This window comes from Alosa pseudoharengus, unplaced genomic scaffold, assembly GCF_046254945.1.
Source record: "Alosa pseudoharengus isolate Yale_2024_CS ecotype anadromous, Long Island Sound unplaced genomic scaffold, YU_APseudo_1.1 YU_APseudo_1.1_scf_21, whole genome shotgun sequence".
Classification (NCBI taxonomy): Eukaryota; Metazoa; Chordata; class Actinopteri; order Clupeiformes; family Clupeidae; genus Alosa; species Alosa pseudoharengus.
The window spans coordinates 35,657,893-35,676,076 of record NW_027468674.1 but is presented as its reverse complement, the minus strand read 5'-3'; the positions used below and the strand labels follow the sequence as shown (position 1 = coordinate 35,676,076).

The 18,184-nt window shown below is 41.1% G+C and overlaps 1 protein-coding gene across 1 annotated transcript in view; it reads right to left on the bottom strand.

The window, feature by feature from the left end:
* The window catches only part of LOC143138210 (inactive carboxypeptidase-like protein X2), a 289,505-nt gene that overhangs the window by 69,676 nt on the left and 201,645 nt on the right, over window positions 1-18,184 (bottom strand). Inside the window, exon 9 of the mRNA XM_076298713.1 lies at window positions 9,170-9,349. Coding sequence (XP_076154828.1) covers window positions 9,170-9,349 — 180 coding nt within the window. The remainder of the gene's footprint in view (window positions 1-9,169; window positions 9,350-18,184) is intronic.

The following is an 18,184-nucleotide window of genomic DNA, read 5'->3' as shown; positions in this document are numbered from 1 at the left end:
CAGTCCGTCCTCGACCCAATGCCTGAAGTGAGCCTAGAAATTGAGAGAGCCCATCGGTCTTTAACAACCAAGCCGACGAGTCCCAATGCCACTCCGAGATCTCTCATCATAAGATTTGTGGACTATTCCGTGAAAGAAAAGATTCTCAGACAAGCATGGGGCCAAAAACTTGTTTTCAAAGGAGAACAGATATACTTTGACCATGACTTTTCCCCAGAGTTACAAAATAAGAGAAAGCAGGTTAGAGAGGTCATCAAAAGTTTAAAAGAGAAAAACATCAAAGCTAAGTGCATCTAGCCAGCACAGCTGAAAGTCTTCATGGAATCTGGTGAGAAGACCTATCCGACGCTAACAGAAGCACTCCCTACACTTCGGGAACTTAATATCCAACCTCAGATAGATGAACGGGAGCAGATGGAAGGGGAGATGGGACGTTACAGGTGGAAAAGCGCAGGAAGGAGAAATGAGAGAGATTCAGCGACGCTACCGAATGCGGATGTAAGGGCCTTCTTTGAGGAAGCAGAGTGACATTGATTACGCCGAGTTTTCTTCTACAATTTGGATATGTTAAAGACTACTACATTAGGACATTAATCGTTTTTTGCAATATTGGACGGAACTTTTGAAACGCGAGGCTGTGCAGACTGAGCTGCAATCGTTCTACGAGACGGACGACAGCAGCGCAAACACACTGAGTGTGACACCCGCGGAGGAGCGGTCACCACCCTTCGCCCAGGCAACACCAGGAGCTGGTTTGTTCAGTCTAACGACCAAACAATTTTGTCAAGTTGTTGATTACCAGCTGGGTATGTGGAAGTCTATGGTTCATAACTTTGTTCTTAGGTTAGGCTTAGGTAATTGTTCTATTTTATTTTTAATTTGCTTTTTTCACATTGAGTTAAATGCTGGGCTGTCATTATGTATATTGTGTGAAACTTTTGTGGAGATAAAAGATAGGGATAGAGATGCAGTGACATACAGGTTGAGATATGGACAGGTTAATCTGTGTTAGTTACAATGTGAAGGGTTTGGGCAATCCAATCAAGAGAAAAAAGATATTAGGTCAACTTAAGAAATTACACTGTTCTGTAGCAATGATTCAAGAGACTCATCTGTCGGAAAAAGAACACCTAAAATTAAAAAGAGAATGGGTGGACCAGGTATTTAGTTCTTCCTTTGAGAGCGGGAGAAAAAGGGGGGTGGCCATTTTACTGAACAAATCAGTCTACTTTAACCATACACAGACTATTAAAGATAAAGAAGGGAGATATGTTATGGTAATGGGAACCATTGGGGGTACAAAAGTTACTATGCTGAATCTATATGCTCCCAATGAGGATGACACACAATTTTTCAAAAATGTTGGAGCTATATTAGCGGATAAAGCAGAGGGGTTTATTTTAATAGGAGGGGACTTCAACTGTGTCCTGAAACAGAACATAGATAGACTCCCAGTAGCAGTGGGGCCTTTGTCCAAAAAATCCACTACTCTTCAGGCAATGATGTGTGAGTTGGGGTTGGTGGATGTATGGCGCCACCTACACCCTAGGGAGAAAGACTTTACGTTTATGTCTCAGGTGCATGGGAGCTATTCGAGATTAGATATGTTTTTGATATCTGGAACAGAACTCTTTAGGACTAGGAACTGCAGTATTGAACCCATCACTATATCGGACCATGCACCGGTGACTTTGGAGGTGAGGATAGGGCCTAGTAAACAGTTTAAATACTGGAGAATGAATGTTTCTTTGTTAAATGATAACTTAATTAAACAAGAAATAAAAGAAGATTTAATAGAATACATAACATTAAATGATAATGGAGCTGTATCTCCCTCTATCCTGTGGGAGGGGGCCAAAGTGGTGATGAGGGGCAAAATTATTGCAACTTCTTCAAGACTGAAAAAGCAAAGATTAGCTCAACAAGATAAATTAGAGAAAGAGATTAAGGAACTAGAGACAGAGCACAAGCTATCTAATAATCAGGAAGTATTAGTAACACTAAAGGAGACTAGACAAAAATTGGATGACCTGTTAATTTCTAAAGCAGAAGGTGCATTAAGATTTACAAAAAAAAAATATTATGAATTTGGAAATAGAGCAAGCCGTTTATTGGCTTTTCAACTCCGAAAAGAACAATCTAGTAGAATTGTTCACAAAATACAGTGCAAATATCAGGGTAAGATGCTAACGCAACCACATGATATTGCAGAGGCATTTGCTAAATATTATGAAAAGCTATATGAGGAAGAGAGGGACCCACAGATAAAAGAAAAGATGGAAATATTCTTTAACTCAATTAAAATGTCTAAATTAACATCATCTGAATCAGAAATGTTGTCTTCTCCAATTACAGACAAGGAAATTAAAGATAATATTCAAAATCTAAAAAATAATAAATCACCAGGGGTGGACGGATTTCCAGGAGAATATTATAAAACATTTATAAATGAATTAACACCATTATTGCTCAGAGTGTATAACTATGCACTTAAAGAAGGGGACCCACCTGGCTCATGGTCAGAAGCAATAATTAGTGTAATCCATAAACACAATAAAGATCCAACACAATGCAAATCCTATCGCCCAATTAGTCTCCTATGTGTAGACCTTAAGATATTAACCTCAATAATAGCAAAGAGGATACAGAAATATATATATAAACTTGTGAAACCAGATCAGACAGGATTTATTAACAACAGACAAGGAGTAGACAACATTAGAAGAGCCCTTAATTTACAGGAAATTGCAGCCAAAAGAAATGCCCCGTCAGTGCTTCTCAGCCTTGATGCTGAGAAGGCATTTGATAGGGTTGACTGGCTCTTCCTCCAACAGACCCTTAGATGTATGGGCTTTAATGATACATTTATTAAGTGGATTCAAATGTTCTATAGCAATCCTAGATCCAGAGTTAGAGTTAATGGACACTGTTCCAAATTTTTTCCACTGGGAAGGGGAACCAGACCAGACTCTCTATCCCCCTCTCTGTTTGCACTAAGCATTGAACCATTAGCGGAGTTGATTAGGACCAATCCATTCATTCAAGATATATGTGATGAAGGAAAAGTTCAACATAAGATAGCGCTATTTGCTGACGACATTTTATTATTTCTAGAGAACCCTAGTACCTCTATCCCAGCACTACTGAATAGCCTTAGCGAGTACAGTGCTGTCTCAGGCTACAAAGTCAATACAGACAAATCTGAAGCCATGATGATAGCAGGGGATTGGCCCTCCCAGCTAGATGATAGGGTCTCTTTTAGAAGACCCAAACAGGGATTTCGCTACCTGGGTGTTATGCTCACTTCAAGGGCCGAGCAACTATTTACAGCAAATTATAATAAATTGATAAAAGAAATCAATGTAGACATAAGCAGATGGGATATGTTACCGCTTTCACTGTTTGGTAGGGTAGAGACAGTGAGAATGAATGTACTACCAAGGTTACTTTTTCTCTTTCAGTCCTTGCCTATTAAGGTTCCACAGTCCACATTTAAGTTGCTTGAAAAGCGTTTATCAAAATTTATCTGGCAAAATAGAAGACCAAGAATAAGATTGAAAATATTAATGGCAAGTAAGGAGAAAGGAGGTTTGGGTCTACCCAATTTCAAATTGTACTACTGGGCAGCCCAACTCAGAGCAATGGTAGCTTGGGTAGCCAGAGATGAAGAGATCGAATGGGTGTCTATTGAAAGAAAGTCCTTATCAGGAATATCATTAAATACTCTGCCATTTCTTAGTCAGCAGTCTCAAAAAAAAAATAAAATAAGCAACATATATATTAAACACACACTCCGAGTGTGGAATATAGTCCAAAAGCATCTAAGAGGAGGGGTGGCTTTGTCACGGGCCATACCCATATTGGGAAATATAGAGTTTCTCCCATCTATAGTTGACAGAGTCTATAGAAGATGGTCTGAAAGTGGGTTAAAAATAATGAATCAGCTATTTGAAGGAAATGTATTCAAATCATTTTCACAACTCCAGGATCAATTTAGTTTACCCCAAAGCGATCTCTACAGATATCTGCAAATCAGACACTACATCACAAAACACACTGACTGGGACATTATCAAGCAAGGCCCCACTAATATTGAAATGCATTTCATACATATATTACAACTCCTAACAACAAAACATCAAGTATCTCTCATCTATAAAAAGCTAATGGCTGACACATCTGATAACACTCTACATATCAAAGGGGAATGGGAAATGGAGCTTAATGTCACTATAGAGGATGATAAGTGGGAGGATATATGCTCTGAATGTCATAAGGGGATTGGGAGCCAACTGTGGAAGGAATTTGATTGGAAAGTAAAGATGAGGTTTTTTAGGACCCCTTTAAAAGTCAGTGTTTTTAATAACAAATGTAATAACAAGTGTTGGAGAGATTGTGGGATGGTTGGAGACCATACCCATATATTCTGGGATTGCCCCAAAATACAGATATTCTGGAGAAACATTAAAGACGAATTGGAAAAAATTATGGGTATTAATTTACCTCTGGACCCTGTGTTGTTCTTATTGGACAACATGGCAGAACAAAATTTGACCAAAGACCAATGTTATATTTTACATATCCTTCTGATGACCGCTAGGAAAATGATAACCATTCACTGGATGCAGCCCGACCCTCCCACAATATCTGAATGGATACAGAAAATTAAACATGTCCAAATGATGGAAAATATGACTGCCATTCTACAGCTGAAACTGCCTTTATTTATAAGGAGATGGACTTTTGTTACTCTATACATGGATTGAAAGTGAACAGATAATTGAAAGATAGATATGCCCAGGTAATTTATAAAAATTATGTGATCCACGATCAAGGTCTTATTTGTCAGTCTAGCTGATTGTATATTTGTCTGTTTTTTTTTTTTTTTTTTTTTTATATATATATATCATTAGTATTATATCTTAGTTTTGTTGTTGTTGTTGTTGTTGTTGCCCTTAGTGTATTGTGTGGTTATGTTTGCCTGTAAGTTATGTACTGGCAATAAAGTAAAAAAAACAAAACAGTTTAAGCTTTATGAAGCAATTCTCTCAACACTTATAGGACCATTTTAAAAAGCTCTAGTACAATAAGAATAAGTGCATTAGTGAGTGCTGTTTTTTAAACAATCGAGAGTCAGTTCTAGTCAGGTGGAAAGTGCTAGGATCAGCAAGACTAGTTATTACTACTAACTAGTTACTAACCCCTTACCCTAAAGAAGTGAGAGAGCAGTTATGTTAGGATGGAATTAATAACTATAGTGATCAATTAAAAATAATTTGTGTTACAACCTGGTACATTAATGAAGTCAAATAGCACCATAGACCACCATCTACAGTTCTACGTTGCTGCCTTGACATTAAAGAATTACAACTTGTGCAGCATTGCATTGTCTCTCCCTACAAGCTTTAAAACTTGGCTTGACTCATTCCCATAGATAGGGGTACTGATTGATAGAGGTTTTGGAATACTATGTTATGTTTCCAAGCTGATATTCACTTTGAAAATGGGTTCTTTTTAGATGAAGATTGTTTTTTTCATGTTCTATTTCTGTTCTCTTACACTGTACAATACATGTTCATTCTGACACTTCTGCAGACAGCCCATGAGTGTTGGCTTTCATTTGATACCATTTCTATGTATATGGTCCTTGTGGTTGTGGAGATATTCAACATTTAGTGTTGGTATGTCATGTTAAGCAGGAAACCAACAAATTGGCCTGAAATTGCTTAAAGTCATACACACACAAAAAAAAATCAGCTTGACAACCACCCTAATGATCATGCTTGCACATAAATTTGATTATATTGCACATTTGCCCAAAATTACAGTAGGTAACAATGGAAGAAAATGAAAGCACTTTGGGGGAAAAATCCGCTTTTACCACTTATAAGAATATAGTGTTAAAATGGACAAAAAAACATTTTCTAAGCTGACAACCTGGCTAGAACACATGTTAAGGGGTTACATATTAATACTGGATAGGTTGTATGCTTGTACCAAAAAGTGTCCGACAAAGTTTTAGTATCAGTTTTGGATTGTATGTGACTTGTCTCTTCTGAAAACCTATAACCCTTATGAAAAACAATTCAAATACCTGTTATTTTCATTTTTGGATTAGACTAGCCAGTCTCTATGCTGTTTTCATGGACAGCAAGACCCACTTCATTCATTGTTTTAGATAACGTTGTTTGTTGCACACGCCATCTCCAGTGGTTCACTTTTATGGAGGCCTTACATTGTACGATTTTGGTCTGTTTTCACAGTCGGCGACTAAATTTCCAAAGTCGGACAGAAATCATGGGAGTTGTACTGGAATTGCGGTGCACTCCCGTCAACTAGATCATTAAATGTAAGGTGCCAATCTTAGCGGTTTTAAGTCAGTCGGAGTCAGTCCTTTTCTAGTTTTGCCGTTACGACAATATCAAACATGTTTGATATTATTGCAAGTCTTTCTAGTCGTGGCTCATGCAAATAGTGACGTGAACTATAAAAACCAATAGTGACCTCTCTCCAACACCAAACAGGAAGGGGCAAAGTAGGCGACAGCTGTAGCCTATATGATTATTTGTTATTCTTATACATATTTAGTCGGCTCTTCCATGTGACAGAACAACTCTATATCGGTTAGAGATGCCACGCATGAAACAATGCTACAGAAACACAAAAATACGACTTTGAGTTTAGTAGGCTATCATTTCAGTTCCTGTTTATCTATTGCACGATGGGTAATAATTTAAAGGAATCTAGTTGCAGTCTTGGAAATAGTGACCCTGCAAGATCCCTAGTCATTGCAAAATCATAGTCTGTGACTTAAAACTCTACTCCTTGTCTTTAGATGTGAGAGGGTCTGAGACTGTAGTCTTTCAAAAATCTTTTCCAAATCTTTGCAAATTTTTCCAAAGTTTGTCAGTGTAAGGAGGGCTTTACTTGCGCAGCAGACGTGCAGATTGGATGAGCGCTGACACCACTACCCCCTAATTGCATGTCTCTTTATTTGATGACACTAAATTAAGAAATATTTTCTAATCAGGAATATGTTTAGGCTAGTTTATTTTTCTTTCGGTCCGCGGTTCCATAGGCTACCATTCAATTGCAGCACATTATCCGCGGACTAGCAATCTCCTCGTCGAGGAGGCCCTATAAGCCTGCAGATCATAGACAGAGAAAGCATGCTCTGGGAACAGAGCACAGTTGCCGGCCTAGTGTAACCATGGGTAGGCCTATGTCTACAAGGAAAATGTCTTAGTGAGCTTCGGGGGTGGCCGCAACCCCACTTCCAACGTCACTGACTGCCTGATAGGTGAAGAGAACAAGAAATGGAGAAACATCAACACAGTGCCTTGGTAGGCCTAATGTTATTAGGTTGATTTTTGTAGTTAGGCTACCTCAAATGTAACAGCCTCGTTTCTATGCAGGCCAGGCAATACTAGCCTACTTTGAAAAGTAGTATTGCCGTGGCAATACTGGTGACGGCGGCCATGTCCTGAAGTAGCCTAAAGCATGTAGGCTAATGATTCCTAAAACATATAGGAAGTCCATTCTGTGGCTATTGCAATTTGGATATATCATGTTAACTGTAACCCAGCCTTTTGTGACACATAGAAAATACTTTTTAATGAACCTGACGTGTTCTTCATTCTCTGATTCTAAAAATGTCATTTTTGAGTCATTAAAACTTAATACAAAGTGGTTTTGAGCCATATTAAATTGCTAAGCTGCAGCATTGCGTGTTCGTAGACTGTGCGCTCCTCCTCCGTCTACTGACAGCCAGGGCATATACATTTATTCTACGGCTGCAAACGGGATTCACTCGCATTTAACCAAATATTTCTTTATTAGGGCAGGGCAGGCATATTTCTGGCTATTAAATTATTTCTAAACCAGTCTGCTAAAGTCTGTAGTGAAGTCTGTGTAGGGTTTTCCAGGCTCCATTTCTTTTTACGAGACACCCTGCTCACCAGAGCCATCTGGCGGTTGTTTGGGTTGTTGCAGCGTCACTGGAGAAATACAAATTAAAGTTGCGTGATCCCGCGTGAGGTCACCTGCGAATCTTGAGTGAAGCTGGCCAATTTGAAGTAATGCCCACTGTATCACTTTTAGCAGTTTTTATTCTTCATCTTATGTCAAGTTCAGCCAGCTTGCTTTCTATGCGCTGTCCGTGCAAACAAACTAGCGCTTGTCTGAGTTCGTTCTTGACTAGCGCTTGTCTGAGTTTGTTCTTGACTACGGTTGTTAGGGACCTGAAACCGGTCTATACTAGAGGTGGACGAAGTGCACAATTCCTTTACTTAATTCCTTTACTTAAGTTAAAGTATAGATACACCTTGTCAAATAAACAAGTGAAAGTTGCTAAGTCAGATTTTTACTTAAAGGAGAAATCTGCCCGATTTTTTCATGGATCTTGATCGCTACACTGCAAAAAAAAACACTTATCTAATAAAATCTAACCAAGTGTTATTAATCTTATATCAAGATAAAAAAATCTAGGCGGTATTGTTTTAAGTATAAAGATACTTACCTTGCACTTTCTCGACTTCATTTAAGAAGAGTTTCACTTTTAAGAGGTTTCATCCTGAAAACAAGCACATTTGTTTGCCAGTGCATTAAGGAAATTTGTCCTAAGAACAAGCAGCACTGGCTGCCAGTGCAGTGCGTTAAGTAAATTTGTCTTGATAAGATTCCTTAAAATAAGTCAAAGTCTTCTTACAGTCAAAATTATCTTTCAAGAGATCACAAGGTAAGTGTCTTCATACTTGAAATAATACCAAATAGATTTTTTTTATCTTAATATAAGACTAATAACGCTTGGTTAGATTTTATTTTTTGCAGTGTAGACATCGCCGAATACTGTCGATAGGAAAAATAATGACAAAAATAGGTGCTACCGAACTGGAGTAGCTGCAGCTAATGGCCAGTACTCCCATTGACCTACAATGCTAGGTCTGGGGGCATAATCTAAAGTCCTTACGTGACAAAACGATGCATTTTCTACTTATTACCTGTGAAGAAACCATTTGAATTCAAAGTTTAGAGTATAGTAAAGTAAGCAGTAAGCAGTAGAATATAATAGGGCATAAAGGCAGGGAATACTCAGGGTAAACTAAAAGTATTGCTAGTGGGACAGGTTTATTACTTATTAGATTGTGCTGATGTATCACTCGTGACTAACCGTGCCATTTTTAGACTGGTACCACTCAGGAATGGGCACATGGTGGTTCAGAACCTTACGAGGGACCAAGTTTCGGATTTCAGCCTCCCACAGGATGGAATTCAGATCTGGGAAATTGTGATGAATGTCAAAGCCATCATGACTCCAGCGTCCAAGAGACCAGCCCCCCAACTCTGATCCCTAAGGGATAAGATAAAATAGGTGTGTTCAAATTTGAAAACATAGGCGAATGTTTGCAAACATTTTTCAGTTTGCCTTGAGTTCTTGCAAACAGTCTGCGGAGGTAGTTCTCCGTGAACATATAGTGAACCTGGACATGAGCTTGATGAAGGTAAACATGCTATTACAATGGAATGTTAACATCAAATCGTTCAAATTTAACTGTTCAAAGAAAACATATTCACCATGAATGTTTGCCACTGTTTGCCAAATTTGAATGCACCTCATATTTACCAGCCGTCATTCTACAATATGTCAGGTAAAACATCAAGATGCCCAATCAATATTTGCTAAATATTCTGCAACATTTACTGAAAATAAGTGAAAACCTTTATATATATTTTTTTTTCCTTTTGTAAGATCCTGGGCTGTTATATCTGTGATGACTTCCTGATTTATGTGATTTATTAATGTTATGATAACAGCACTGTCTTCCACAATTTCACAACACATTGAAACTTACTTTCTCAACAGTGAGTTTTTAAAGGACAATTCCGGCCTAATGGTTAATAACACCGAGTTCGAACGTTCGCTGGGATTTATTTTCATGCTAGTCGAATGTGACCAGTTTTATTGCAAACCGCTAACCTTCGGGGCACACGTACAGTAAAAAGAAATCGCTATTTCTCAAAATAGCACCACACTTACACAGTAGCATAATGAGGGTCTCTACATGTAAACCAAAGCATTGAGAACTTTGTAAGTGTACAGGCAGTTTATCAAAAAGAAACACATTACCGTCCACATCTGGTTAGGGTTGCCAACTTCCTCAACCCCAAATGAGGGACACTTCACTTCCAATGCGGGACCCCCCCCCCAAAAAAAATAAAAATAAATAAATAAATAAAAAAAAAAAAAAAAAATATATATATATATATATATATATACATACATACAATTCAAATGGTAATAATGACAAAGCAATTTTGTTTTTATTTTATACACTTCTTAAGAAATACTACCGATTTGATGCTCAAAGTCAAAGTCAAAGTCAAAGTCAAAGTCAGCTTTATTGTCAATTTCTTCACATGTTCCAGACATACAAAGAGATCGAAATTACGTTTCTCACTATCCCACGGTGGAGACAAGACATATTTTACCAATTTTAAGTCCACAGACAAACATAACATTCAAGTAAACAAAAAAGTAAGTAAATAAGTAAATAAGAGGGCACATATAATGAAAAAATAAGAGCAGCAAAATTTGGTTGAAATTGTGCATAGACAGTCAATAAAATAAAATACTAGTGCAAAGTCAGGCCAATAAGAGGCTGAGGTAGTTCTGTTTGACCTAAGTAAGAAATAAAGTGGCATAGTGGTGCAAGTTATGTAAGAGCAGGAGAAGTGTTGTGTTTTCAGGACAACAGCAACAAGTTGCAAAGTGTACAAGTGTGCAAGTGGAGTGGTGCAGGCGGCCATTGTGGGTCCAATGTCCAGGATGTTATGTAGCTGAGGGTGGAGGGGGAGAGGAGGGAGAGAGTTCAGCATCCTAACAGCTTGGTGTATGAAGCTGTTGGTGAGTCTGGTAGTGCGGGAGCGCAGGCTTCTGTACCTCTTCCCAGAGGGCAGTAGATCAAACAGATTGTGAGCGGGGTGACTTGCATCACTCACAATTTTGGTCGCCTTGCGGGTGAGGTGGGTGGTGTAAATGTCCTTCAGGGAGGGGAGTGAAGCACCAATAATCCTTCCAGCTGTGTTCACTATGCGCTGCAGGGCTTTCCTGTTGTATTCAGTGCAGCTTCCGCCCCACACAGCGATACAGCTGGAGAGGATGCTCTCAATGGTGCCTCGGTAGAATGTGGTCATGATGGCTGGTGGAGCACTTGCTCGCCTGAGTTTCCGCAGGAAGTACAGGCGGCGCTGAGCTCTCTTCACCAGTGATGCTGTGTTGGTGGTCCAGGAGAGGTCTTCACTGATGTGCACCCCCAGGAATTTGGTGCTGCTCGCTCTCTCCACCACAGCACCGTCGATGGTCAGTGGCAGGTGTTGGGTGTGACCTCTCCGGAAGTCAACAACAATCTCTTTGGTCTTGCTGACGTTCAGCAGGAGGTTGTTGTCCCTGCACCACGTGGTCAGATGGTCGACTTCCAACCTGTATTGAGTCTCGTCGCCCTTGGTGATGAGACCCACCAGAGTTGTGTCGTCAGCAAATTTCACTATGTGATTGTTGCTGTAGGTTGCAGTGCAGTCATGCGTCAGCAGGGTGAAGAGCAGCGGACTGAGCACGCAGCCTTGGGGGGCCCCTGTGCTCAGTGTGATGCTGCTTGAGGTATTGTTGCCAACACGTACTACTTGAGGCCTCTGACAGAGGAAGTCCAGTAGCCAGTTGCAGAGGTAGGTACTGAGTCCCAGTTTGTCAAGTTTGCAGATGAGTTGTTGTGGTATTATGGTGTTGAATGCAGAACTGAAGTCTATAAACAGCAATCTCACATATGAGTCTCTTTTTTCCAGGTGGGTGAGGGCTGGGTGGAGGGCAGAGCAGATTGCATCCTCTGTAGACCGTTTGGCTCGGTATGCAAACTGGAAGGGGTCCAGGGTGGGGGGGAGAATGGATTTGATATGTGACATGACAAGCCGCTCAAAGCACTTCATGATGATGGGTGTCAGTGCCACAGGGCGGTAGTCATTGAAGCAGGATGGAGCAGTTTTCTTCGGCACAGATATGATGGTGGCAGCTTTGAAACAAGATGGGACGATGGCTTGCTTCAGGGAAGTGTTAAAGATGTCTGTGAAGACATCCTTAAGCTCCCCTGCGCAGTCCTTCAGCGCACGACCAGGGATGTTGTCTGGACCTGTTGCCTTACGGGTGTTGATAGCAGCAAGTGTCCTCTTCACGCTGTCGGCAGAGAGGCACAGGGGCTGCTCATGTAGAGGGGGATGGGTCTTCTGTGGGCAGGTGCTGTTTTGTGCTTCAAAGCGAGCAAAGAAGCGGTTCAGGTTGTTGAGCAGAGGGATGTTGCTCTCGCAGCTCTGTGGCGCGGGCTTGTAGTCCGTGAGGGCCTGAATGCCCTGCCATAGGCTTTGTGCGTTCCTGCTGTCTTTGAAGTGGGTGGTTATCTTGTGAGTGTATTCCTTTTTTGCTTCCTTGATGCCACGGGACAGGTTGGCTCTCGCTGTTCTCATGCCAGCTTCATCCCCAGCTCTGTAGGCTTTGTCTCTGGCCCTCAGCAGCCTGAGGACATCCCCTGTCAGCCATGGCTTCCAGTTAGCCCGAGTGATGATGTCTTTTGTGTGGGTCACATCATCAATGCACTTGGTGATGTAAGAGGTTACAGTGTCTGTATACTCCTCTATGTCTGTCTGGTTGTTGTAAGTGGCTGCCTGCTTAAACATTTCCCAGTCTGTTGTGTCAAAGCAGTCTTGAAGAGCATCGGAGGCTCCCTCAGGCCACACTTTTACCTGCTTACGAACCGGTTTGTTCACTTTTACCCTTTGTCTGTATGCGGGCATAAGCATAACAGTGATATGGTCTGAAAGTCCAATGTGGGGGAGGGGGGTGGCTTTGTATGCTCCTTTGTGTGTAGTGTAGACCAGGTCCAGGATGTTATCTCCTCTTGCTGATGGTGCACTGTCACTTTAAGAGCATTGTCTACACGGTAGGCCTATTCATAATATTTTGCCAGCTCCATTCAAATATAGCCTATGGCTAGTCGTCCACAAACTCTAACATTGTTTGTGCCACATTTATTAACAATGATAAGTATATTAAGTTGTTATAAACAACCTTCATTCCTGTGGAAATAGAAGCATGTAATGATGCTAGCTTGATATTTTCTGTTTGCAATTAAAAGTGAATTATGAACTGATATCCACCTAGCTATCTGAGTGGAAAGTGTTTCAATTGGCAATTGGCATTCATGTAAATGCTTAGTTTAAGGAAAACGGATTAAGACTTCAAGACTCACCAATTCAATTCCATTACAGAAAGGCAAAGACCACTCTTCATATTCTATCACAGTCCAAATCACAGTGCCTGCAGCCTATGTCAAAGTGCCCTCACATTTTATAAATAGTCAGTAGTGTGAACCGGATAACTCCCCAATCTCCTCGCGTTGTTTTCGTTGTTCTCATGATTTCCTTTTAAAAGTTTCTTATATTAAAAAGGTGAAATCAATTACCAACAATGACAAGCCAGCTGGAAACTTCCACCCTCTCTCCCTCTCGTTCCCAATTAAAACGAGTAGCATAACGTTCAAGTTAGATCTGGTGCATAGGCTAATGGAGACTGAGAGGACCCAAAAAGTATCATCGTTATGTAAGATGCTGTTGCTGCCTTCTGACATTGTAATCAAGAGTGAAAAGCAGTTTGCAGTAAAGCTTCTCTTGGTAAATTGTGGTGCCCCTCTGTCCCTTGGTGTCGTGCACACAGTGCGAGATGCGCGTGGTTGCGGCGGCACTGGACACTTTGTGCACTTACAGTAGCCTAGTTACAGTAACAAGGCCGCTGAGCTGTGACTGAAAATCGGGACTGGAGCTGTCCCTGACGGGACAAATCAAAATCACCCAAAACACGGGATGTCCCGCACAATTCGGGACGGTTGGCAACCTTACATCTGGTTCACATACAGGCAGGCGATTTGAACTACAATCAAACGTAATTTGCTCAATATAGGCCTATCAGAAATAATAGCTCCGATGTAACATAATTTGTCTAGTGTACTTACTTAGTGGATGTCCATCTGGTCCCTCTGGTATGGATCGCCGCCTCCAATTTCTTTTCGGTACATGGAAAAAAGTTTCAACTACAGCCCTGTTTATCAATGAGGGGAAATCTTCAGACTCTACAAAACACTGCGTCTCTTGAGTGTCGCGACGCAACAGGTCCCACTCCATACAACACAGGCACTCCTCTTCGGTGGCCATAGCTTCACAATGTCCGCAGGTACACCACCAGTTTCTAGAAGTGCGAGGCTGTGTGCGGCATTGACTACAGGTAGCTCTCTCTCATAGCCCTTTCACGGAGCTCCCGCAGCTCTTCGTCGATATATTCCGGCTCGAAAAGATGAGGACGTCCATCAAACCGAAAGAGTTCATCCTCGATGTCTTCAAATTCGTTCAAATAACCTGTCATCTCTTATGTCTCCTGTTGCGTTCAGTGCTTCTCTTATGCGCTCAGTGCTTTCTTTCGGCAACAACTTTTCACGTGAGATTCACTTCACATCCCAGAGTTCTGTTTTCCCACGGCGCCTGCCTGGATGTGAACCAGACGTGAATGGTAATGTTTTTCTTTTTAATAAACTGCCTGTACACTTACAAAGTTCTCAATGCTTCGGTTTACATGTAGAGACCCTCATTATGCTACCGTGTAAGTGTGGTGCTATTTTGAGCCTTGTTAGTGGTATAGAAATAGCAATTGCTTTTTACTGCCCCGTCTACCCCGAAGGCTAGTGTTAAACGCTAATTAGCGGTTTGCAATAAAACTGGTCACATTCGACTAGCATGAAAACAAATCCCAGCGAACGGTCGAACTCGGTACACATGTGTTATTTACCCCTAGGTTCATTTTGTGCCGGAATTGTCCTTTAAATTATGAATCAAGTATGTCTTGACTATTTATAAACAAACCTCAGAGCAAAAGGGACATTTCATTAAGTACATTTTTTGTTAGGCTATGTGATGACACACCATTAATGCTACACAGAAGGGTATACCATGATCAGACAAAATAAATGCTATAATGGCTGTGCGTTGACATTACAGCCCTGTTGAAAAAAAACAGCCTGACCAGCTAAAGGTGGTTTGCTGGTTGACCAGCTTGATGACCAGCTTGTTTGACCACCCTTTGATGGTTGACCAGCTAGACCAGCAAATCTCTTGCGAAAACATACCTTCAGCTCGTTTACCCAGTTTACAATGGTGATCCAACTGGTTTTGCTTGTCGTACCACCTCAAGCTCATCATTTTAGTTGGTGTTGCTGGTCTACATTGCTGGTTTAACTGGTCATGCCAGCTTATGTTGGTCATTCTAGCAAACCAGCACGACCATCTTACACCAACAATGTCAATCTTAGCAAGCTGGTCAACAGCATGACCATCTTACACCAGCTGTATCCAACATGACAGGCTGGTCACACCAGCATGACCAGCTTCCTCAGTTGGTCACGCCAACATGTCCAGCTGGTGGCCCAACCAGCTACACCAGCAAAGACCAGCAGGAGCTGAAAGAAAATCAGCAAAGACCAGCTAAAACCAGCTATCAGCATAAGCTGGTTTCTAGCTGTTTTTTTCAGCAGGAAGAACTCATCTTTTATGTGAAAAGTATAACCGTGTAAAAAAAAGTTTAACAGTGTAAAAAGAAGTAGTTCAGAAAACAATTTCATAGGTAGGTGATGTTGAGAATTAGTTTTTTCAGCCTTGACTCTGTATCTCTCATTTTGGACTTGAAAAACTTTGGACTCGGTATTGCCTTGGACTCAAACCTCTTTTGACTCGGTCTCAACTAGTCCTGGTCTTGGACTTGTCTTGGACTCGACAAAGACGGCCTTGACTACAGCCCTGGACAATACAGATTAGAAGCCACACCTTAGTGAGCTTAATGACTACAGGCCTGTGGCTCTAACATTACATGTGATGAAGACAATGGAGCGACTCCAGGTATGCTCAGACCCCAGGTACGCCATGCACTAGACCCGTTACAGTTTGCATACCAGGAGAAAGTGGCCGTGGACAATGCCATCACTTATCTTCTACACAGGACACATTCTCACCTAGACAAGGGGAAAAGTGCTGTGAGAATCATGTTCTTTGCTTTCTCAAGTGCTTTTAACACCATCCAACCCCTCAGACTGGGAGACAAACTCTTGCAGATGGGTGTGGACACTCAACTGGTAACCTGGATTACAGATTACCTGACCGAGCGACCACAGTTCGTCAGACTGAAGAACTGTCTCTCTGATACTGTGATCAGCAGCACCGGAGCGCCACAGGGAACTGTGCTCTCTCCAGTCCTGTTCACCCTGTACACATCTGACTTCTGCTACAACACCGAGTCATGCCACATGCAGAAGTTTTCTGACGATACTGCAATTGTGGGGTGTATCAGGGATGAGCAGGAGGAGGAGTACAGGAGCCTGGTGGAGGACTTTGTGCAATGGTGCAAACTCAATCACCTTCAACTCAGGCTGGTAAGGAAAGCTGGCTCTGTAGTGGGAGCTGAACTGGAGTGCATCACTTCAATATCTGACAAAAGGACCCTGAACAAACTGATAAACATTTTGGACAATGAGTGTCATCCACTCCACAGCACTATTGTAAAGCAGAAGAGCCTGATCAGCTGGAGACTTCGCTCACTGCCTTGCACAACAGACAGACTGAGGAAGTCATTTGTCCCCAGGGCCATTGCACTGTTCAATGCTTCACAAGGGAAGAGGAGAGATAGACTTCTCCGCATAGTCTGTCTGCCTCTCCACCCTCTCCATGTTTGGGTACTGTCTGTCCACTAGCCACTTTTTACCACTGTATTACTGCCTCACTGTTTGCGTGCTATATTAGCACATATGCATAACCCCTACCTCCATGCCACAGCCGGATTGTGGCCACACTTAAATACCTTTTCTTAATATAGTTATATTAAGATATATAGATATCGTTTTTTTTATATATTACCTTGCCTACTCTCTTATACTGTATGTCCATATTTATTTTATGCTGGTCTCTAGACTTTGTTCTTCCACTGTTGGACTTACTCATTTGCACCATCACCATGACACTCACTCACACAGAGCACCTTACCTTACTATGCACAGAAAATCACAGGCTCAGTCCCTGCCTCAGTCATTGCAAGCGCCTCTTGATTAATCAGCCACTATGTGGATACTGTTTTTAGAATTGATTTAGATTATAATTTGTATTTTAGTATATTCTTTATCTTCTGCTGTCCTTATTGCTTAGTTGTGTTTTTTATATTATATACTTTTAATTACTTTTTTCTGCTGTTAGTGAATGTGTGTGTGATGTTTGTATGCTACTGAGACCTTGAATTTCCCCTTGGGGATCGATCAATAAAGTATCTATCTATCTATTTCTGTATCAGTTTTCTATGCATTTACTTTTCATGGATATGTTCATTGTGTAAAGTTTCATTTTGATAGGAGTTAAAAAAAATAGCCCCATTGAGGTGCATTGTTGCCTGGCCTTATTGGCACACATCTCGGATTGATGAGAATTTAACATATTTCCTCAACTAGGATTTCTTAGGACTTTTAGTATGTTGTTCTGGAAACCTCATATAAATTATTTATGCTGGAAAATATATTTTACAATTAGTCGGTCGTAAAACGCTACTTTGCCTGGACTACTATGCACAGTGCATGATGCGTCTGGTGGTGATCACTAATCAGGCAACTTTTTAAAACTGAAAATTTTTGCCTACAAGCTCCTCACGTTCCATCTTTAGCTAACTCCATAGACAATAAAATAAACAATCTTGTTGCTTCAGGTTTTGCGGCCTCTGTTACATGACATCAGCCCCCCACAAAGGAAATATGTAAACACAATGTGTTTTGCGTTAATATTTCATAACGTGTTATTATGAATTTGTGTTACAGTGGGCATCGCTTTAAAATGGCCACTTCAGTCGCGCATTACGAGGCGTGAAGCTGCGTGAAGCTTTAGTACCACTTTCAGCCACTGTGCGTCGCTCTGCCACTGTACATCGCTCTGTCAGTAGCCTGACTGCTGCCCCTTCTGAAAAAGCAGGAGGCTAGGCTACCTTTAAACGTAATTGTTACCGAGAGGAATCCCAGCTTACGAATTCAATAACAAAATAAATCATAATTAAACATTACCTCGATTAAGG